At 54.3% G+C, this 22,765-nt stretch overlaps 1 protein-coding gene across 1 annotated transcript in view; it reads left to right on the top strand.

The window, feature by feature from the left end:
- ABHD2 (abhydrolase domain containing 2, acylglycerol lipase) overlaps positions 1-15,677 on the top strand; it is a 73,080-nt gene extending 57,403 nt beyond the window's left edge. Inside the window, exons 6-11 of the mRNA XM_028136792.2 lie at positions 1,469-1,652; positions 5,953-6,045; positions 7,833-7,943; positions 10,105-10,174; positions 11,769-11,853; positions 14,306-15,677. Coding sequence (XP_027992593.1) covers positions 1,469-1,652; positions 5,953-6,045; positions 7,833-7,943; positions 10,105-10,174; positions 11,769-11,853; positions 14,306-14,502 — 740 coding nt within the window. The 3' untranslated portion in view covers positions 14,503-15,677. The remainder of the gene's footprint in view (positions 1-1,468; positions 1,653-5,952; positions 6,046-7,832; positions 7,944-10,104; positions 10,175-11,768; positions 11,854-14,305) is intronic.
- The last annotated feature ends 7,088 nt before the right edge of the window (positions 15,678-22,765 follow it).

Here is a 22,765-nt window from a genome sequence, read left to right as displayed (position 1 = left end):
GATTATTCAATCAGATGCGTGTGCACATGTGCACATATAATCCCTTTAGAGCCCAAGTACACACGTGAGATGGTGCTAGTCCTCCTCTGCCCTTGTTTTTGTCCCTCAGTAAGATGGCACCGAGTTGTTCCATGTCAGCAGGTCAGACTCCGTGTCATCCTTTTTCACAGCAATTTAGTCCTCTGTGGATGGAAATGTACGTTATTTCCAGTCCTTTGCTGCTACAAACAGGACTCCAGTGGACATTCCTGTACTCATATCTTTGCACACGTGTGTGCATCTTTACATACATCTGCAGTGTAAAGTCCCCAAAAGTGTAATTGCTGGGCCAAAGATCCGTACTTTTAAAAACAGGCACAGTTTCCTAACTCTCTGTATGCTGGTCTGTCGTATACATGTTTCTGGCCACAGCCCCTAACTTTCCTTGTGAGGTTTTATTTTAGGCTGAGTCCGGGGTCGGGCCTTAGAAGGATGCGTTGAATCCCTTCACCCATGTCTGGCCACCAACCTGCTCCTCTAAACAGAGCTGCTGAGACCTAACATGGCTTCACCCGCTTCCCAGGGGGCCCCCGTTGAGATCATTCCTCCTGGGCAAACGAGGCCCTCACACCTCTCTGTTCATGGTCTCCTGTGTGTGTTTCTGAATGGGCCACCTCCCTCGCCACCCTGTCCTTACGTCACCAGGAACACTTGATCCTAATCCTACAGCGCATCTGGCCATCCCTCTGGACTGAAGTTTGTCTTTCCTTCCCTCTCCCCAAGAAGATCCCAGAAATAACATCCACCTGGTACTTTCCTCACCCCCATGAGTCACTATACAGATGGGTACAGCGTCCTATCCTATTTGTAGCTCAAGAAGCTGATCCCAAGGGGTTTGCTCTTGCTTTTGCTCCATCTGTGGGCGAACACGTGTGCTCATGCACTCTCGGAACCTCTCTTGATTTCCATGCGCATCCACACAGACTTCCCACAACCCGCCTCTGAGGGTGCATTACACATGTGTGATACCCGGTACCTTCCTTCATGGCCACTACTAACGCCATGTTTCCTCTTTACTGGGGATCTGGGAACTTCTCTCCAGGTAGCCAAAGAGACCTGTCTGTCTGTGTTTGTCTCTCTCTCTTTTTTAATATATATTTTATTGATCTTTTACAGAGAGGAAGGGAGAGGGATAGAGAGTTAGAAACATCGATGAGAGAGAAACATCGATCAGCTGCCTCCTGCATACCCCTTATTGGGGATGTGCCCGCAACTAAGGTACATGCCCTTGACCGGAATCGAACCTGGGACCCTTGAGTCTGCAGACTGACACTCTATCCACTGAGCTACACCAGTTAAGGGCTGTCTGTGTCTCTCTATGCACACACACACTTGGCATCCGTTCAGTAACCCCTCCCCCCCGTGTCACATTGTCTCCAGCCTTTGTCGCACCTGACATGATGACATGACCTCACCTTTCTGCCCACAGGCTGCACCTGGGAATTCGGAGCCATGGTCAACTACATCAAGAAGACATACCCCCTCACCCAGCTGGTCGTCGTGGGCTTCAGCCTGGGCGGTAACATCGTGTGCAAATACTTGGGGGAGACACAGGCGAACCAAGACAAGGTCCTGTGCTGTGTCAGCGTGTGCCAGGGGTACAGCGCGCTGAGGTGAGCGACCCCACCCCGGGCCCCCACTCCTGTCTCCCCTCGGGCCCTTCCGTTAGCACGTGTTTGCTGAGATGCCCCAGTGCACCTCACGCGGCTGCGCAAAGACCCCGGGAGAGGCTGTGGCAGGCGGAGCAGAGGTTTCTGGGTCGTTGCTTGCACGGCATACACAGGAGCGGCCCTATCAGACCCCGTCAGCCTGGGGCGTGCAGCTGTATTCGGACCAGATCTGTAGCTGAGCGAGCCGAAGCTCCCTTCCAGCCGCCGTTCCTTGTGGAGTCTGTGGAAAGCCTTCCTCTGTGCTGCAGGAGTTTTGCACGACGGGGGTTAGGAAAGGATACAGGAGATGGGCTAACCAGCGTCTGACGGCTGGGCCTTAGAACCCTAGAATTCAGTGGTCGGCAAACTCATTAGTCCACAGAGCCAAATATCAATGGTACAACGATTGAAATTTCTTTGGAGAGCCCAATTTTTTAAACTTGAACTTCTTCTAACGCCACTTCTTCAAAACAGACTCGCCCAGGCCGTGGTATTTTGTGGAAGAGCCACACTCAAGGGCCAAAGAGCCACATGTGGCTCGCAGGCCGCAGTTTGCCGACCACAGCCCTAGGTTCTTCCTCCCACGGAAGAGTCGGCTCTCAGGTGGCATCTGGAAGGGATCTGAGGAAGTCATTTCATCTGTGCCTCATCTTCAAGTGTTCCTCTCTCAGGTGTCCTAGGCGTCAGCACAAAGGGGGTGCCCTGCTCGGTAAAGGGTTATCTCGCCCTTTGGTGTCCTGGCAGCAGAGCCCGGCAGGATGAGCCTGGGAGGGGTTACAGTCTGCTCAGAGTCCCCCCCCAGATCGGTGTCGTCCCAGATCACTCTCAAGTCACCACACACACACACACACACACACACTCACACACACACACACACTCACACACTCTCACACACACACACTCATGCACAAATACACACACACACACCCCTCCAAACTCTTCAAATGCTGAATATCGTTTCCTGTGCTCACTCTTCATTATAAGGGCTTCTGTGTTACTAATGGGTACGAGCGATTAGAAAGTGAGTCAGCCACTGCTCGCGATCATCATTATTCACTGTCAGATGAGATCGGTTCGGATCAGTGGGTCACAAAGGCCAGTCTGGTGAGCAGTGAGGATCTCACTTCACGGAGACTTACTGGGGGTTGTGGGAGAAGTAAATTCAGTTCTGTGGGCCCCACCGCTGGAGATTCTGACTCATGAGTCTGGAGCCTGTGGCCAGGAATCCACATCCGGACATGTTTCACGGTGACGGCTGATGTTTAGCCACGTGAAGCCGTCCCTGGGCCTGGGACCTCCGTGGTCTCTCCAGCTCCAGTTGGCAGGACTAGGTGCGTTCCCTCTTCCTCCTGTTGGGAACCCTCCCCTCGGTCCCCTCTACTCTCTGGAGGGCCAGCTGAAAGGACCTGTGCCTTGGACTTGGCTTGACGAGAAAGAACCAACTCCAAGTTCACAGCCATCTTGTAACCAGAGTAACCAAAGTCCCTGGGACAGCAGAGAGGCGAGCAAAGGCCTGCCCGGGGCTCAGGGGAGCAGGGCCTGGCCCGAGAGCTTCGTCTGCTCTCCCCCCACACGTGGTCCAGTTTTCGGTTCAGTCATCTGGAAAATTGGGGTCTCTAGGGTCCCCTCCTGAACCAGGCGCTGTGAAATCGCTGTGCACACCGGCTTTGTGTTCAGAGAGCACTGGATTGGATACGTAGGGGATGTGGGACGTTTCTTTGCCTGTGTTTTTCAACGAACAAAATCGGCAAGGACAGCCTTTTTTCATTTTGCGGCAGTAGCGCCATCTGCTGTTGGCAAGAGCACCTGATCCGCACATTCGGCAAACCGAGGTGTTGGAATTGAGGCCAAGGAGGTTTAAGGAGCTGAGAACCTAACTGGTGGCTGCCAGAGGAGAGAGGGGGGATGAGCAAAAATGGTGGAGGGAATAAGCAGTACAAGCGTGCAGTTATAAAACAGGTAATCATGAGGATGTAGGTACAGCACAGGAAATATGGTCAGCACTGTCCTAAAAGCTCTGTAGGGTGACAGACTTACTGCAGCATCGCACAGAAAGGTGTATAAATGTCAGGTAACTGTTGTACACCTGAAACTCGTATAATGTGTGTCAACTATACTTTAATTTTCTAAATATATATTTTTATTCATTTCAGAGAGGAAGGGAAAGGGAGAGAGAGAGAGCATCAATGATGAGAGAGAATCATTGATCGGCTGCCTCCTGCACGCCCCACACCGTGGATCAAGCCCACAACCTGGGCATGTGCCCTGACCGGCAGCCATACTTCCCTCCTGTCAGGCTGGAGCGGATAAAGTTCGCCTGCCTCTCGGGGCCACACGGGACTTATTGCTTCTGGCAAATCTTTCCTGGTTGAGTCTACAGCACTGGTTGTCAGCCAGCCATCCCCTCCCTCCCTCAGGCTTCGCATCCAGTAGCACCTCCCTTCTAGCTAGAGCCCTTCTAGGCCCCAAAGCCAGCACCGCTTGCTGTATTAGCAAAGTCTAGCTGCTGCCACCAGACAAGCTCACGTTGAGCTGGCGAGGGAGGGACACCGGTGCCCTAAGCTGCTGGTATCTAGTGGATGCCACACGTTCCCTCGCATGAATGGCGGCCCACTAGCCCTGGAAATGTGTGTGGTCAGACTCCGTCTAACTTTCTGGTTTAATTCTTTTTTATTATTATTTTTTAAAATATATTTTATTGATTTTTTTACAGAGAGGAAGAGAGAGGGATAGAGAGTTAGAAACATCGATGATAGAGAAACATAGATCAGCTGCCTCTTGCACACTCCCCACTGGGGATGTGCCCGCAACCAAGGTACATGCCCCTGACCGGAATCGAACCTGGGACCCTTGAGTCCGCAGGCCGACGCTCTATCCACTGAGCCAAACCGGTTTCGGCTGGTTTAATTCTTTTTTAAAAATATATTTTTACTAGAGGCCTGGTGCACGGATTCGTGCACCGGTGGGGTCCCTGGGCCTGGCCTGTGGGGATTGGGCTGAAACCGGCTTTCTGACTTCCCTCGGGGGTCCCAGATTGCAAGAGAGCGGTTCTCGGGTTACACACCCTGGAATCGGGCTCCCTCCTCTCTGGTTCCGGGTGCATCACCTGAGAACCGCAGCTGCCAAGTCACCGCAGCTTGGCAGCTCCTGCATTGAGCGTCTCCCCTCTGGTCATTGCGCATCATAGCTACCAGTTGGATGGTCACTTAGGCTTTTATATATATAGATTGATTTCAGAGAGGAAGGGAGAGACTGAAACATCAATGATGAGAGAGAATCATTCATCAGCTACCTCCTGCATGCCCCCTATTGGGGATCAAGTCCACAACCCAGGCATGTGCCCTTGACCAGAATTGAATCCGGGACCCTTCAGTCTGCAGGCCGACACTATCCACTGAGCCACACCGGCTAGGGCAGCTGTCGCCAACCGATGGTCTGTGAGGTCCAAAAAGTTGGCGACTGCTGGGCTAGGGCACTCTCCAGTTTAATTCATCATTTGAACTCCATTATGAATATCGAGGCCAGGACAGACTCATTTCTAACACCACTAATCCTGGTCTGTAGAATCCTGTCTACAGACTCCCGTCCCCCATTAACAGAAGCAATGAAGACACCACTGCGGTCCCCTGGGCGGCCTCTGTGGGGCCTGTGATGGGACCAGCTAGATACCTCAGCTGTAGAGCAATCGGGTGTGAAAATGGATTCTCTAAATCAAACCCCTGATTTGACAGATGAGGAAACTGAGGCTTGGCGGGTGAAGCGGCTCGTGCAGGGTTTGGTAAACCACCCAGCCGGGTCAGATGGGCCGTAGTTCAAGTTCCTGCTCTAATTCACTGTGGCAGCTGCAGTGGGGCTCACACCAAACAGCAGCTAGAGTTGCTTTAGGTTTTTCCCCGCCTTGTACATCCCCACACCCACCCACCCTGTACACACTCCCATCATTAAGCCAGAAAAATGTGTGCAAGGTAGGAAACCAAAGAGAAAGGGTTCCCTGACGGCTGAAGCAGACTTTGGTGCAGGCAGGTTCTGTGACTGAGAGGAGGCCAAGGTGCTGGAAGAGTGTCGGGAGTGTCACCCACACAGCCTGTGTCCCTGGGGAGGTTTCTCCTGGGCTCTCACGTTCTGCACGTCTCTATCGTTTTCCATACAGAGAGTGTGAGTGCCAGCGAAGCCCCCTCCACCGCAGGGAGCAGCTGCCCTCTCCCCCCCACACCCCCATTTCCTCTCCAGGACGCACCCCATCACCCTCCTGTGATTGTTTCAGGGCCCAGGAGACCTTCATGCAGTGGGACCAGTGCCGCCGCTTTTACAACTTCCTCATGGCCGACAACATGAAGAAGATCATCCTCTCGCACAGGTGCGTCACCTCCCCTCGGGACAGTCCTTCCTCGGCTCATCTTGGCGTCGCTGAAGGCCAGGGCTCTGGTTCTCCAGGGAACAGGAAGGGGGGGCGGGGGAGATGCGGGTGCTCTGCTGGCTGCTGTCATCATTCCCAGTGATTCCCAGTGGATCCAAGAGGAGAGACGGCTCCCCCACTTTTCCTTCCCAAGCCCAGGCCGTCCCGGGGCGGCTGCTTAGTGTTCAGGAACCTCTCCCCGTAGCACGCTTTGTGTTTGGGGGTCTTGGGCGCCTGACCGAGCAGCAGTGGGACAGGAGCCCAGCGCCTGGTGCCCCCTGAGGTGTCAGATCTCCGTGCTCCCCCGGCCAGTGCTCAGAGCAGGCCCGGCGTGCGGGAGCTCTCAGGAACATGAGCGTGACTCATCGTTATGATTATTCAATATCTTCTGAGTCCCAGAGCCTGGCACATAACGGGCTCTCAAAAATACATTTTAGGGTGTTTGAGCACCATCTGAGAAAAGGCAATGTGACTGAATGATCGATTACTTCCTCTCTTTTTCTCAAGGACTAGCACTGGGGTGCTTGCCGCCTGGCCACACACCCAGATGGGGTCCTGTGGGTGGGTTCACGTGGCGCTGGCCTTGAACCCTTCATGTCATCCTGAATAGAAATGATCACCCTGCTGAGTACATATTAGCTTTGGAGCTAACACGTTGGAGAGCCGTTAACCCGTTAACTGCCACGCGTCCAAAACGGGAACCATCCCCACACGCCACGATACTTTGAATTGAATTTAAAAAGTCAATTTGCAACGCGTCTTATAAAAATAAATATATCACTCCCAATTCGGGTGTTCTTGGATATTTTCAGCTGAACACTCTCATGAAAAATGATTTTAAAGCTGGTCAGGGCTGCCACTTAGGGAAAATATTTTTCTTTTATAGACGCGCATGGCGTGCGGAGAAGGTCCCCGCTTGCGTCTACAGACGCTTATGGCGTACAATGGGTTAATTTGCCCGAGTGCTAAATGGGTTTAACTACTGTCTTCCTTGGTAAGCGACAGAAACAACCAGAAACAACTCGTAAAAGGAAAGGGGTTCTGCCAGAGGGGCCCCCTCACCGCCAGTGTAAACACGAGGCCCCCCTGTTTGGGCCACTGCCCCCCACTCGCTGTGTGATTGCCCGCCTGCAAGGAAGGCCTGGTCACAGTCACCCGGGCTCAGCCCAGTCTGGAGTTTGTCTAGCGGCCCCTGAGAAGGAAAGTGAGGTCCTGACACCCATCTTTCCACCGTTACTCCCAAGTCAACAGCGCCAGCTCCTCCTCGGAGACATGCTGAGGGCCGGAGGCATCTGTATCTAACTCCCCCGGATGCGCGCTGTCCTGCCCCCTGGCCGCCTCCGGGCCGGGAAGCAGGCTCGGCTGTGGATCTTGTCTGCTGAAGCATTTTTTAAATTAAAAATGGATGCCGAAGCCGGTTTGGCTCAGTGGATAGAGCGTCGGCCTGCGGACTGGAGGGTCCCGGGTTCGATTCCGGTCAGGGGCATGTGCCTTGGTTGCGGGCACATCCCCAGTGGGGGTTGTGCAAGAGGCAGCTGATCGATGTTTCTCTATCATCGATGTTTCTGACTCTGTCCCTCTCTCTTCCTCTCTGTGAAAAATCAATAAAATATATTTTTTTAAAAAAATGGTTTCCAGCTGCGCTGCGGAGTCCCCGGCGATGAAATGGGAGGGTGTTTGCAGTGTGCGTGGGATTCGCTTGGTTTCTCACCCGCGTGTCCTTCTGTTTGCCTTGTGTCTCCCTCTAGACAAGCTCTGTTCGGGGACCATGGGAAGAAGCCCCAGACCCTGGAGGACTCGGACTTGAGCCGCCTCTACATGGCCACGTCCCTGATGCAGATCGACGACAACGTGATGAGGTGAGTCCTCGCGCTCGGAACGGGGCCAGCAGGAGGCCGCAGGCCAGCGCTGTCCAGCAGCGGGGGACAGGGGCGTTTCTCTGCCCCCTTTAGTGCTTGGGGCTTTTTTTTTTCCACTCCTGAATACATGTCCAGTGTTTAAAAACAATAGAAGAAGAAGGGGAAAAAGACAAAAACAAACAAACCCCCCCACAGATTTCACAGAAAATGAAAATTGTAGCTTCTCTTGGAAAATAGGAAGAGGATCTGGCCCCTCATTCTGCGTCCCTGCTGGAACTGGGGCTGGAACTGGGCTTGAACCGGGGCCTGGGGAGTCACACCCAAGCGGCCCACAGTGCTCCCCCCTCCTGTGTGCATTTGCAGGGGAGGGAAAGGAAAAGGAAGTATTTCTTGTCCCTGCCTCTCCAGGCCCCCGAGGCCGGCACCCTGACAGTGTCCTCCTTCCTGGTACCCATAGTTTCTGATTGAGGTTAGTCTTAACCGGGAAAGGTCAAGTTGATCTCTGACCTCATCAGTCTATCTTTTTTTAAATCCCCCTTTTTATTTAATGACCATTTGACACCTTTAGGCCTGGTCTAGAGCAAGTTTGGTTCATTCAATAGATAAGCATGCCCTGGCCGGTTTGGCCCAGTGGATAGAGCATCAGCCCGTGGACTGAAGGGTCCCAGGTTCCATTCCGGTCAAGGGCATGTACCTTGGTTGCAGGTTCTCCAACCCTGGTCAGGGCACATGCAGGAGGCAACCAATCGATGTGTTTCTCTCTCATCGATGTTTTTCTCTGTCTCCCTCTCCCTTCCACTCTCTCTAAAAACCAATGGGAAAATATCCTCAGGTGAGGATTAAGAAAAAAAGGGAGATAAAAATAAAGACTTAAAAAAAAAAAAAAAGATAGGCAGGTACTGACCTGAGGTATGGAATCTGCACTTGCCTTTCTTATAGGATCTTAGTCACCTTCTTACACCAAGTAACCTTGAAAGATGCCTGTTGAGAAACTAGGAAATTGCTGGTGTGTAAGAAGGCGAGAATGAATCCGACCCACCCTCACTTCAGACGGGCGTGTCTAATGAGAACAAACAAACAAACCCAAGCTTATTTCACTTCCCTGTTCATCATCTGAGTTTTGTGAAGCCCCAAAGAGAATGTTCGTCAGCTCTCCCTGAAGCGCCTCCGCTCTGACAGTGCTGGGCAGTTCGGCTGATGTTCCCCAGTGGGCGGCCTCATCCCAAGCCCGCACGAGTGACCCCGAGGGTGGCAGGGCTTCCCGGCCCCTGACACCACAGGGACTGGTTTCGGGAAGCGTCCTGGAGGAGAGCCCAGCGCCTCCCCTCCCTGGGGAGGGATCCTGATGGTCCGGCCTGAGCTGCCTGGGTCCTTCCGGGCAGAGAGGTGCCCGCATCCTGGTGGGGAAAGACCCACCACTTGGGGGGCGGGGTGCAGGGGGAGAGGGATGTCGTGAAGTCGAGTCAGAATAGAAGCACCCGATGCCCTGATGTGTGTCAGGAAGAGCTGAGGTTTTCAGAGCCTCTGGCGGGGCGGACTGGCTGCTGGATCCGAGCTCCAGGCCGCTCAGGGCCGGGCAGACCCCGCTGAAGGTTTGGTCAGCGTCAGTTTCTGTCTGACTGCCCCGTGACGGACGGAATCGGGGACTCTGAATCCCTCATTTCAGTTCACAGTGTTGGGGTTACTCTGCCACGAAGGCTCTGCTGTAAGGAAAGTTCTAGTAAAAGGCCTTTGAATTCCAGCTTCTTAGTGTCCAGTGACATCCGGCTTTACACTGCCTCGGAAGATGTAACGTCTGCCAATAATCACCATCGATAACACTTACTGAGTGATTTCTCTGGGCCGGTAGCGGTGCTGGGACACACTTCAATGTCAGCGATGTCACAGCGCCGTTAAGGCAGGCCCTGTCCTTCGCTCCGTTTACAGAGGAGAAGCTCAGCGGTTAAACCCATTGCCTGAGGTCACACAGCCAGTGAGTGGAAGGGTCAGGATTGGAACCCAGCGCCAAAGCCGGGGCTCTGAACCCTAACTCTGGTGCCAGGTATATTCCACGGATGTGCCTGGCCAGTTAGTACAGGAACCGGAGTGGGAGTGCAGTCTGCTCCGCGTTCCCATCTGATGCCACGTGTTGTTTTGTCCTTTTCCTGTGTGTGTGCCGCAGGAAGTTCCATGGCTACAACTCCCTGAAGGAGTATTACGAGGAGGAGAGCTGCATGCGGTACCTGCACAGGGTGAGTGGCAGCCCCGGCATTCGGTCCTCATCCCGCCTCCGCCCAGGGCAGCTCCCTCCTAACCGTCCCTGTTGGAAGCTCGGCCAGAGTCTGGCTCAGACCGTCCAGCGGTTAACTTGGGTTAATTATTGAACTGAACCCTGTCCCTCTGCGACCCTGTCCCTCTGCGACCCTGTCCTTCTGTGACTCCGTCCCGCTGCGATCCTGCACCTCTGCGGCCCCGTCCCTCTGTGACCCCGTCCCTCTCTGTGACTCTGCCCCTCTGCCACCCTGCCCCTCTGCGACTTCCGTGTGTCATCCCTGTGCTGTCCCTTCATGCAGGGCAGGACCTGGACCCTCCTTTTGGCCCTTGTGTATTTACTTAGTGTGGTGCCTAGGGCGGAATTAAAAAGTCCTGCTGTGATCTGGTGATCGCAGTAAAATAGGCATATTTCTCTATCAAAACAAGGAGGAATATGTCTGTTGACAAAGAGACTAGGTTTATACTAATGCAGTTATAGCAGCTGTAATGAACTTTATGCGTATTAAATTAAGTTTGTGGCCAACATAACCCCCATATTTTAAAAATATATATTTTTATTGATTTCGGAGAGGAAGGGAGAGGAAGGAAGAGATAGAAACATCAGTGATGATGCCCCTGGTCGGCTTGGCTCAGTGGATAGAGCGTCAGCCTGCAGACTGAAGGGTCCCAGGTTCGATTCTGGCCAAAGGCACATGCCTGGGTTGTGGGTTCGATCCCCAGTAGGGGGCATGCAGGAGGCAGCCGATCAATGATTCTCTCTCATTATTGATGTCTCTCTCTCTTTCTCTCTTTCTCTCTCTTTCTCTCCTTCTCCCTTCCTCTCTGAAATCAATAAAGAAATATAAAAAAAAAAAAGAAACATCAATGATGAGAGAGAATCATTGATGGGCTGCCTCCTGCCCGCCCCCCACTGGGGATCAAGCCCACAACCTGGGCATGTGCCTTGACCAGGAATTGAACCCGGGACCCTTGAGCTTGCAGGCTGACATTCTATCCACTGAGCCAAACCGGCTAGGGGAACCCCCGTATGTTTTTTACCTGAACCACCACCACCGGTCTCTCTCATTCTGTGTTTGCACAATTGCTCTTTTTACTCCAACATGGGAGTCCATTTACCCCTGACGATGAGCACCTGTTGGTGTGGCCCACCGCCCGCAGCTGAAGCAGGGACTTGTGGGCTGCAGTTCGGCCATGTGTCATATCGGCCACCCCTCCTAGCTCAGCCTCACACCCAGGCTTCTGGTGTCTTCATCTGCACCATTACAGCACCGTGGAGCCGCCCAGAGCCAAGGCCAGGGACCCCAGCTTAGCACACGCAGGCGTGTACTCCCGGCATAGCGGTCCAGGGGTGTCCGAGTGCCCCATCGGCACACGCCTGCCAGGGCCGGAGTCACAGCAGCAGCTGGCCATCCGGGGACCAGGTGTCCTTCACCCACCTGTTCAGCACGCTGAGCAGGGACCACCACCTTCCCTCTTGTTCAGGGCCAGGTCGGGGAGTGAACTTGAACCGTGGATCAATGGGGTCCACAAAAGCGGAGCAATCACTTCATTCTTTTTCTTTTCTTGGTTCAGATCTATGTGCCCCTCATGCTGGTTAACGCAGCCGATGACCCCTTGGTACATGAAAGCCTTCTAAGCATTCCAAAATCTCTCTCAGGTAAGTGTCTTTCTGCTGCTCCCTCATGCACTCGGCAGACTGCCGGTCATTCTGTCCCCTTCACGATCTGTCCCTCCTGGCGGTGCTCTTAGTCAGACCCGACAGTCCCGGGCTGTGAGGGGGCCTGGGCAGAGCCTCCCCGTGTCCATTCCGTGCAGGAGGCAGGCCTGTCCCTTACATCAGAGACAAGAGCGGAGTCCCCTGCGGCTCTGAAACTGTCGGCTCGGGGTTACGGCTCCATGAAGTCTGAGAGTTTGGCTTAAAGAGGTATTTACACTTCAGACTTGACCTGAAAAGCAAAAAATAAATAAAAAACCACTCGTGACAGTCAGCCTCTCCATCTGCTCTGAGGATAAAAATATAAGCAGCTGAAAAAGCAGGCTGTGGCCGGTGGGAGTGTTATCCAGCACAGGCAGGAAGGAGCTGAGGAGAGCTAACGGGGTCGCAGGAGGAAACCTGGGGACTCCCAGGGCCTCATTTCCCTGCATGACCTCTGTAAGTAGCATATGGAGAGCGGGTTACCTCTGCTTCTCTCGTGACCCCAAGCTAGAAGGGTAGATACTACAGCAGACAAGGACCCACGCCCGCCTGCAGAGAGCTCCGGGGCACCGCGCAGAGTGCGTGCCGCGCGTGGGATGGGGTAAAGTCTCTCTCCTGTCACCCGCGCCCTCGGCCACGTGGGCAGCACACAGAGAAAGCAGTGTGTCTGCTTCCTTCCCTACCCCCAGCCAGAGCTCTGCTGCTGTGGCACAGGAATGTATGCAATAGTGACTGCAGGGACAGGGGACAGGGGTCAGGCAAGAAAGGACCCCCAGGAAGTGTCGCCCACCCAGGGCAGCCAGCAAGGGGCTCTGTCAGTGATTCCCCAGGAAGACAGCTGCTCCGTAGCGGCCCGTTCCGTGCTGGCTGTGCTAGCAACCAGCCTCCCTCATCTGGACTGAGCAGGTGCCACGCGAGTGTGAGCATCCGTAAGCACCGCTGGCGGCTTTATGTTTCAGTCTTAGCAGATAAATGGCATGAAAAACCATCGACTCACTGAGCTGCCTTGTTCTCCAGTAAATGACAGTGTAAATGCTATGCACCCTTCCCAGGAACCCCCCCTCCACGCAGCCTCAGCACCGCCTGGGAACTCAGCTCTCTCTGCCTGGGAAAGCAGCGCCTGGATTTTAAGGCGACATCCCAGGGGTTCCGATGCACAAAGTTGGGGCGTGCTTGGCCGTACAGCCTAGTCATTTGGGGAGCTTTAGCAGCTGCAGCGCCTGGTTCCCCCTCCCCCCATCCCCTACCCCAACTGAGATCCTGATGTAACTGGTCTGGATGCTGCACAGTAATCATATATATATATATACTAGAGGCCCAGTGCATGATTGAATCATGCACGTGTAGGGTCCCCTACACGCTTTCCCTTTCGATCACGGGGAGCTGGGTGCCTGGCCGCTGATGCACCAGGCGCCGGAGGCTTCTGCAAGGCCTGGTGCCTGAGTGGACAGGCACCCAGCTCCCACGCTTTTGCTTTCGATCACTGGTGCACCAGGCCTTTCAGAAGCCTCCAGCGCGGCGGAGGCTTCTGAAAGGCCTGCTGCCTGAGTGGACAGGCACCCAGCTCCCACACTTTTGCTTTCGATTGCGGGGGAGCTGAGTGCCTGTCCGCTCAGGCACTCAGCTCCCCCACTTTTGATGGTCCGCGCGGCGGGACGTGAGCTCGCTGCCCCAGAGGCCCCTTCTGTGCTGCAGCACAGCCATGGCGCAGACGCTGAGCTCGTGCCGCTGCTGGCGATGCAGCTCAGCGTCCCGCCGGCCCAATCAGCTACCCCGGCCACCCCGAGTCCTGCCCCCCTGCACCTCCTGGCCAATCATGGGCATAGCCAAGGTACGGTCAATTTGCATATTTTTCTATTATTAGGTAGGATATATATATATATATATATATATATATATATATATATATATATTTGATTTCAGAGAGGAAGGGAGAGCGAGAGAAATAGAAATGATGAGAGAGAATCATTCATCGATTGGCTGCCTCCTGCAGGCCCCCTACTGGGGATCAAGCCCGCAACCCAGGCATGTGCCCTTGACCAGAATTGAACCCGGGACCCTTCAGTCTGCAGGCCAACGCTCTATCCACTGAGCCAAACCAGCTAGGGTGCCGCACAGAGATCTTTCCAAACCCCTGTGTGCTACCACGCAGCCGTGTTTGAGAACCACTTAGATCTCCAAGGCTCCGCTCCAAACCAAGCTGCTGTTCTCCAACCTGCTGGGTCCCACTGTTGTGCCTGCGCCACCAGTCTCCCTCCTACGGAGGTGAATGAGGCAGTGAGTGGAGGTCGGATGCCCTTGTAGGTGACCTTGGCCTGTGGGAACACCCGGGCCACCTGGCCAGCGTGCGTCCGCACCTGCTGCCGTGGAGCTACCCCGGGGTCAGGGACTCACGGCTGCCTTTCCCCTGCAGAGAAACGGGAGAACGTCATGTTCGTGCTGCCTCTGCACGGGGGCCACCTGGGCTTCTTCGAGGGCTCCATGCTGCTGCCCGAGCCGCTGACGTGGATGGACAAGCTGGTGGTGGAGTACGCCAACGCCATCTGCCAGTGGGAACGCAGCAAGTTGCAGTGCGCCGACGCGGAGCAGGTGGAGGCCGGCCTGGAGTGAGGCCCCCGGACTCTGGCGCCCCAGCTGCCCCCCTTGGACTGGCGTCCCTCACCGGCTGTTCAGGTCTCCCCCTCCCTCAGTGACCTGGATCTGACCTCACACCGTCAGCGGGGGCCACCACCGGGCACACCTGTCGGGGTGGGCGGCTACCCCGGGCGCTCCAGGCTATTTTTGTGCTTAGTTCCTTGTTTCCTCCATTGCGCTGTTCGCCGTGGTGACAAGCACCAGACAGCCTCGCAGCCTCCTGTCCGGTTTAGCAGCATCATCATCATGATTGCTTTTAAGCCAGTCACATCTAGTTTCCCTGTGAAAAAGGTGTCAGGACAGCAGTTTTGCTTTGCCAATCAAAAGGCTCTCCCCCAAGAACAATGAAGGACGTCTGTTATTCGGTGGTGGCCGTATGTGTCCTTGTGTAGACCGGAAAAGCGCTCACCAAGCCGGGCCCCTGCCGGAGACGCAGGTCAGCTCCGAACCTGGGGTCCCGGGGCTCCCGGCCGCAGCGTGGCCTCTTAGGGCAAAGAAAACCCCCTTGATCACAAGCCAAGCTTCTCCCTCGCTCTCTCCTAGGACAGTCTCTTAGCCCCTTGCAGGTGATGAGAGTGACCTGGGGCGCTTATTAAAAATTCAGCCTCCCAGGTCCCTCCCCGAGGAGAAGCCCAAGCCGCGGGCCTGGGAAAGGGCCTGGGGATTTTAATTTTTGACAAGTGCCCCCGGTGATTCTCATCGCCAGGCAAATTGGGGAAACCACTGTCTGCAAGGCCTTTTAAATTAGAAATATCTCAGTAGCTCTTTTTGTTAAAATCCATAGTCGGAGGCGTCACCCAGCTCCCAGGGACCCCCAAGGCCTGTCGTGCACAGCTACCCGCTGTGACCACACCTGACTCTGCTTCTCACTGGCTATATGACCCTGGAAAGGCCCCCTTGAACTTGAGCTTCCTCGCCTGTAAAATGGGGCACTTGGACCAGGTAGATTGCCGGCCGAGATCACTACCCGTCCTGAAATTCAATGACAAACTCACTTTCCTGAGGTTTGAGAGACCGTCCCTCCAGGGGGAGCTGGGAGCCGCCCTCCAGGCTAAACGTGTAGATGTCATCATTTCCCCTTTGTTTGTTTGTTTGCTTGTCTATTCCTCATGTCATATAAAGCCGTTTGTGGGGCCTTGTTTTATTATGCACTCTTTTGTAATTTTATTTTTTAACCCAGGTCTCTCTCCAACTCTGGCTTTTGATACCAAACAATTCAAAAGTTGGACCTGAGTTTGGAGCAAGACTTTCCCAACCCGAGAAGGTGTGGTTCTGCAAGCAGATTTTTAACTTAACCTTTTGCACTCGGATGTCAAGTGTGACTCGACACAGTTAGCGTTAGAATAAAGGAATCGAGAAAAAAGCAAGCGAGTGCAAACGGTTAATAGCCTATTGTAGTCTATAGAGGTCCCTCCTCAGGTGTCTTCCCAAATGAAATTGTCACTCTTAAGTTTCAAGTACTTTTCTCCAATCCTGTGGTACTTGAATGTCTAAAAACCCTGCACTTTGAAAAACCTGCAGTTGCTGTCTGGAGCGAAATGGAACTATGAGAGAAATTGCCTGGATGCTTCAAAATGTCCCCTGCTTCGTCTCCTTTGCTCCGGGGCAGACAGGAGTAGGAAAAGGGGATCCGACCGCGTGGGTGTTGAAGGGGTGGAGGGAGTCACCTGGGGGCTCGGAGGCCGACCCCTGTGGCCACAGGGGGACATAGTTTGAGCATTGGTCCAAGTGACTGTGACAGGAATGTCTGTGGCCTGGAGAAATTGTTTGCTGACAATCACTAGATCGAACTAACGAATAACATCAAAAACAGCCATTATCTCAAAAGGTGACGATGTCTGGGGTCCGGACTTCGCTGTGGTTTATACACACACCAGGTTTGTCCTGGTGACTCCCCCCGCCACCCCCCCCCCCGGCCCCCAAGTTATTCTTTTTCTAACGCTTTTCCTTTTCGCGTTGTTTTAGCACCAAGTGGCACTTTACCATCTAACCCTCAGTTTGGACGCCTGTCCTTTTCCCCTGTCACTTCCCCGCCACCTGACAGCCACAGCTGTGATCCAGAAGATTCTTAGTCATAGTCGCACGACTCCCTTCATTTCTTAAGACTTTCTGTGAAATTCGGTAAACGGAGCAGTAACTTGATAGGTTTGTATGACCATTTCCTTGTCATTCGCCCGGGTCCCCTCTCTTGCCCTGTTCTGAGGAAGTAGTGGCCAGGTACCAGCTCCATTCGGGAAGAGAAATGACAGTGTTGCTGTCACCCCCCGGGGTGCAGGGGACAGAAGTCCTTAGAGCCTGTTCTGCATGGCAGTCCGACCCAGGTGTCCCCCCTGGAGGTGAGGAGGGGGAGAGGCAGGGTTTGGGCACCTCCTCTGTTGCCACCCGACCGGAATTCACCCCCCGGAGCTGCGAGGGCGGCGGCCCAGCTGAGTTCTTTTCAGTGTGTGACTCTGAATGGCACTCACACGAAGGCCACTGAAGGCCTTTGTTCAGCGCCAGGCTCTCGGGCATGGAAATGAGAGGGTGGCTGTGGCCGTCTTAACAGGGGCATTCTTGTTTGCCCTGAATGAGCGCACAGGGCATTGAATGGACAGAGATGCGAACTCGCCTGGTACACAAGGGAGCGGCGCTTTGTATGTAGGTCAGCTTCCCCCTCCCTCCCGCTTCCCTTCGCTTTTCTTCTGAAGCCATTCATCTCTGGTGGCGACGGGAGTGCTCTTCTGGCTATTAAGGCCGCACTTGGGCTAAAACTAGAGCTTTTGAACGTTCTATTCTGAAATCAGATTGAGGATATAAGTTGCAAAGACCCAGACAGTTCAATCGCAGGAATAACCCGTTAAAAACCCTGCCTCCTAAACATTTTGAAGACACTGATGAATAACTGATTCGAGTCAAATTAGGATTTTCTGAAAAATGGTGTCAGGTCTCCTTGATGCACTTCCGTTAGACGGCGTTTAACAGCCTTGAAGAAAACCCCTTGCCCTGGCCAGTTTGGCTCAGTGGATAGCGCGTCGGCCTGCGGACTGAGGGTCCCGGGTTCAATTCTGGTCAAGGGCATGTACCTCGGTTGCAGGCTCCTGGCTTTGGTCAGGGGCAGGCGGGAGGCAACCCATCGATGTGTCTCTCTCACATCCGTGTTTATCTCTGTCTCTCTCTCTCCCACTCTCTGAAAATCAATGGGGAAGATACCCTCCATTGAGGATTTAAAAAACAAAACCATCACTTCTCTGCTGTGAGTTTGCACCCGGGACTCCAGGGCGGCCTGGAGAGAAGGTGGTTTGTGGTCACTGTCCTTGTAAGCTCTCTGCGGCGTGGCGGGGCCTGTGACAGACCACATGAGGGGAAATGCGCCTGAAAGGAGAGCGTCCCTTTGTGGGCGTGGTGTTAGGAAGCAGGGTGCAGGGGACCTGGGTTCTTGTCCCACCTGCCCCCCATTCACATTGGATGGGCGGCAGCCGCTTCACCTCCCTGAGCCCCAGTGATCCCAGACCAAGCATGTCAAACTCGCGGCCAGCAGGCCACATGCCTGGAGGCGTGTAATCCCGCAGGCCGCGAGTTTGACATGCTTGTCCTAGACCGTCTCTAAAACCATTCATCGACGTCCACGTCATTTTCCCGAACGCTCCCACTGGCCTTCTGCAGCTCTTGCTTTAGAATCCGGTGAGTCAGGGCCCCTGGCTCACCCTGTAGGGCTGGGGGAGGGAGCTGCTGCATTAGGCTTTGCGGGTGACCACCCTAGGCCTTGCCCTTGCCCTTGCCCTGTGTCTTCGGCTTCTCTTCAGCGTCTCCATCCTCATCTCAGTGTCTTGCTGTCCCGAGGCTTGGCCACGTGACCAGGACAGGTGCAGCGCTGGCCCGAGGCAGATGCCCGTCTTTCTGTGTGACTCAGGCAGAGCGCTGAGAGTTCCCGGGGCAGACGCCCTCCCAGCTCCGGCTGTCATTCTCAAGCCGCCGTCTTCATTCAAGCCCCACTCCCGGGTAGGGCAGCCGAGCCTGTGCGCCTGGCGTCCGAATGAGAGCGCGCTTTGTCGCCGTGTGACGTGCGGGTCGTTCCGCCAGTTCCCGGGGGGACAATGCGTGTGTTCTTGTTAGTGTTTGCCAGGCAGGCAGATGTCCGGGATGTGAGGGGCCCTTCTTTCCCGGGGGCATCGGTCCTGGCTTGGAGGTAAAATAAAGATCACTGACACCTCCCGTTGAGTTCAAGGTTGCTAAGAAGCATTTGCCTGCAGCATCCGCTCACAACATCATCTGGAATCCCTTTCTTTGACCAGAAAGCCTTAACTTGAATATCTCCCCCCCCTCCGCCACCCCCGTATTCCCCAATATCGTGGCATCGCAATTCAAATCCTTCCGCCGAGGGAGTTTGAAGCGGAGCCACATGCAACACCAGAGCATTTCTCCGTGTGGCCTGTACGCGCCTTCTTACGTTATAGGCACCCCCACCCCTCGGCGATGGGGGACCCAGAACCTGCCAAATGCCTCCTCTGACGCCGTTCTTCCTTCCTGGCCTCTTGTTCAAAGCCACGCTGGCTTACTTGGATGCTTCAAAGGCCGTGAAAAGGGGCCTGTTGGTGGCGAGCAGAGGCCCAGCAGTGGAGGGGGAGGTTAGAGAACCTCAGAGGGAGGCACCCCCTCTTCCTAGAGCAGGATTGCTTTTGCCAAATTGTATCTGAGGCTAAGGGAAGGGGGAGCGGCCCCTGCTGGCAGTGAGGCTGGGATGCTGCCCAAAACAGCGCCGCCGCCGCCCCTGCCCCGGATGCTGCAGCCGGGCCTCCTCGGAAGCAGGCGGCGGAGTCCAGCTCGCCAGCCATTCTCCACTTCCAGACAGCGGACAGCTGTCCCTTTGGAAGAGTTAGCCTCCCCCACCCCCTCCATGTTTTCGGAGCTGTTTTTCCTGGCATGTGTGTGTGTGTGTCTCTAATAAGATGACATTCACTTCTTAACTGGCAGATTAAGCCTTTTAACTCGACTCCTCTGTCAATTAGTAATGAAATCCATATCCTCCGTTCTCCCCCTCCTGGTCCCCATAAGCCAAGAAATCTACTATTGCCATAAGTTGGGGACAGCCCACTTATAGCACCTGCAGAAATACCCGCATCTCCATGGGCATTCTCCTCCCAGACCACCCACGCTGAGCAGCCCCCCGGCCGTGGGTGTGGGGGGCCAGGCTGCCCCGTTTGGTTTTTCCTTTGGCCTCCTTAGTTCCCCTGAAGCACAAGTCCACCTAGAGCCCTGTCACCTCTCCCCCCAGCTCCAGGGGAGCTGGGCCAGTCCCACTGCCTCAGGAAGACCCGGCACTGTACCTGAGCTCCCACTCCTGCCACTGCAGCTGCCTTAGCGACACCCACGGGGCGGGAGGGCGGGAGCCCGCGTGCGCCTCCCCCTGGCCCGCTTAGACTCCCGCCAGCCGCCCCCGTCCCCTCGCAGATCTGCTTCCAGGTTGATTTTTGAGAACCATCACGTTCACATTCCTGATGTCTGTTTTGTTCCATTTCGTTTGGATTTTCCCGAAACGTAACGTCGCCGCCCTGAAAACCATGTATTTTTGAGTTTGTGTTCTGAAAGCCTCCGTGCTGCTGGGTTTGGGGGGAGACACACGGGACCCCCCAGCACCGAGGTGTTTAACATCTGCAACTAGCAATGCAATTTTTTCTAAATAACGAGGATATTTACCTTTATTAAGAAACTATACTAAACAGCGGTGTCCTTGAGCATTTTATGTTCTCCTATTGCGTTGGGTCCTATTTTGATTCTGTGTGGTGGTAAACAAAGATCATTACAAGCGAAAACTGTAATTTTGTTATCTTTGATTCAATGGAATTTCTTTACTTAAAAAAAAAAATTAAAAGACTAAAAACGTGGCAAGGCTGCGAGTTTTCTGTCTGGGGGGGGGGGGGGGCCGCGGTTTTATATTTAAAAGGGTTCTTTGCTGTGTCTTCACCAAAGTGTGAACTTGAAGGAAAATGGGCCAAACAGCAAGTTCTCATGATGACCGGTTTTTAAAATATATATTTTTTATTGATTTCAGAGAGGAAGGGAGAGGGAGAGAGAGAGACAGAAACATCAATGATGTGAGAGAATCACTAATTGGCTGCCTCCTGCACGCCCCACCCTGGGGATCAAGCCTGCAACCCGGGCAAGTGCCCTTGATAAGGATCGAACCCGGGCCCCTTCAGTCCGCAGGCCGACGCTCTATCCACTGAGCCACACCAGCCAGGGCTGGTGACGACTGATTTTAACCCAGCCTTGCAGATAAGGGGGAATGACCAGCCCACAGGAGTCTTGACTAGTACAAGCCCGTCTCTCCAGGCAAGAAAGCCAAGGCCTGAGCTGAGCGAGAAACCGGCGTTTTACTCAGCACAGCGAACCGCGTGGGCGAAATGTGCGGGGAGAGACACGTGGAGGTTGCCATGGTTTGATTCACGTGCCTTTCCAATGGAGCTCTTTGAACAGAGTGGGCGGACATGACCTGAATCGAGATTGTCTTGGGTTGGTTGAGTGATGGCGGAGTTCTCTTCTCCTTTGGTATCTGTCTGAATCCAAGCTCAGGTCCCCCCCGGGCCGGGCCAGGAGAGCTCCCCTCTTGGCCAGGAGCCAAGCTCCCCTCTTTGGCCAGCTCTGAGCAGCTGCAGTCTCCTGCAGAGGCTGTCTGAACCCGGCGGCCCGTTTCCCTGCCGCGACCTCCACCCACCTTAACCAGCTGCCTCCATCAGCTAACACAGCCTCCCCCCCCCCCCCCCAGGACCACATGCACCATTGCAACCTCCCAGCTCTCCCTCTGCTCACACTCCTTGGGCGAGGCAGAATCCCTGCTTCATCCCACACATCTCCAGAAAGGAAGCGGTTCTGAGCAGTTGTCACTGAAGTGACCTTTTGTTTTCCTTCCCATATTGGGTGGCTTTCAACAGGATATCTTATTGTCCCTCTTCCTCTCTTTTTAAAATATATTTTTGTTGATTTCAGAGAGGGAGAGAGAGAAACATCAGTGATGAGAATCATCCATCAGCTGCCGCCTGCACGCCCCCCACTGGGGACCGGGCAGGTGCCCTCACCAGGAATCAAACCCTGACCTCCTGGTTCATAGGTCGATGCTCAACCACTGAGCCACACTGGCCGGGCCCCGCTTCCTCTCTTACTATTACGGTGATGGTGGCCACTTGTAGGAACCCAGTCTGTAGGCAGCTGGGATTTGGGGAGGCTGAGCATGTCAGATTTAACATTAACATTCATGGTCTTGGGACACAGTCTCCCAAAGGGGACGGGGAAGGTCTGGCCCAGCCCACCCACCTCTTTCCTGCTCAGCTTGTCTCTGAGCGGGGAGGGGCAGTACCAGGGCATGGCCAGCAGGGGGCGGTGCCAGCCCACAGTCGGCAAACTCACTTGTCAGCAGCTCCTGGCTGCCTTAGCTTCAGATGTCGTAGGAAAGCCCTCAGGATGAGGCTATAGAGTCGCTCCTCTCTTTTTAGGCAGCTTTTGCTGGAGAGGCCCCACAGACAGGAGGAGGGGGGCACAACTGGCCGTCGCCGCCCGCATCAGCCTGCACCTGACTGAGGGGAGCCGGCCACCCCAAGATGGAGCTGCTGCAAGCCTGCCTCTAGCCTGGAATTGCACGTGGGAAGCCCTCACTGCCTGCTGGCTGCCGAGGTTCCTGCCCCCAGATCACTCGCGCTCCTACCCCCCTCCTTGCCTGTTTTCACGGCTCTAAGTAGCAAAACTCTCTTGCAAAGGAAATCATTATGAAACTTCGAGTTTCACACAAGCCCTTATCCCGCAGCTTCAAAGACAGTAAGAATGTCATTGTTCCCAAGTCATCACCGTTGTCTTTTTTTTTTTTATTTATTTTTTTTATTTTTTAAAATGTATTTTATTGATTTTTTACAGAGAGGAAGGGAGAGGGATAGAGAGTTAGAAACATCGATGAGAGAGAAACGTCACTCAGCTGCCTCCTGCACACTTCCTACTGGGGATGTGCCCCAAACCAAGGTACATGCCCTTGACCGGAATCGAACCTGGGACCCTTCAGTCCGCAGGCCGAGGCTCTATCCACTGAGCCAAACCGGTTTCAGCATGTCGTCTTTTTTTTAAACAAGATGTTTATTTATTATTATTATTTTTAATCCTCACCCAAGGATATTTTTCCATTGACTTTTAGGGAAAGTGGAAGAGAGAGGGAAAGACGGAGAGAAACATGGATGTGAGAGAAACACATCGATTGGCTGCCTCCTGCACGCACCCCGAC

This window comes from Eptesicus fuscus, chromosome 25 (assembly GCF_027574615.1).
Source record: "Eptesicus fuscus isolate TK198812 chromosome 25, DD_ASM_mEF_20220401, whole genome shotgun sequence".
In the NCBI taxonomy this organism is placed as follows: domain Eukaryota; kingdom Metazoa; phylum Chordata; class Mammalia; order Chiroptera; family Vespertilionidae; genus Eptesicus; species Eptesicus fuscus.
Note: the sequence above shows the minus strand (reverse complement) of the source record. Positions and strands in the feature narration are given on the sequence as shown.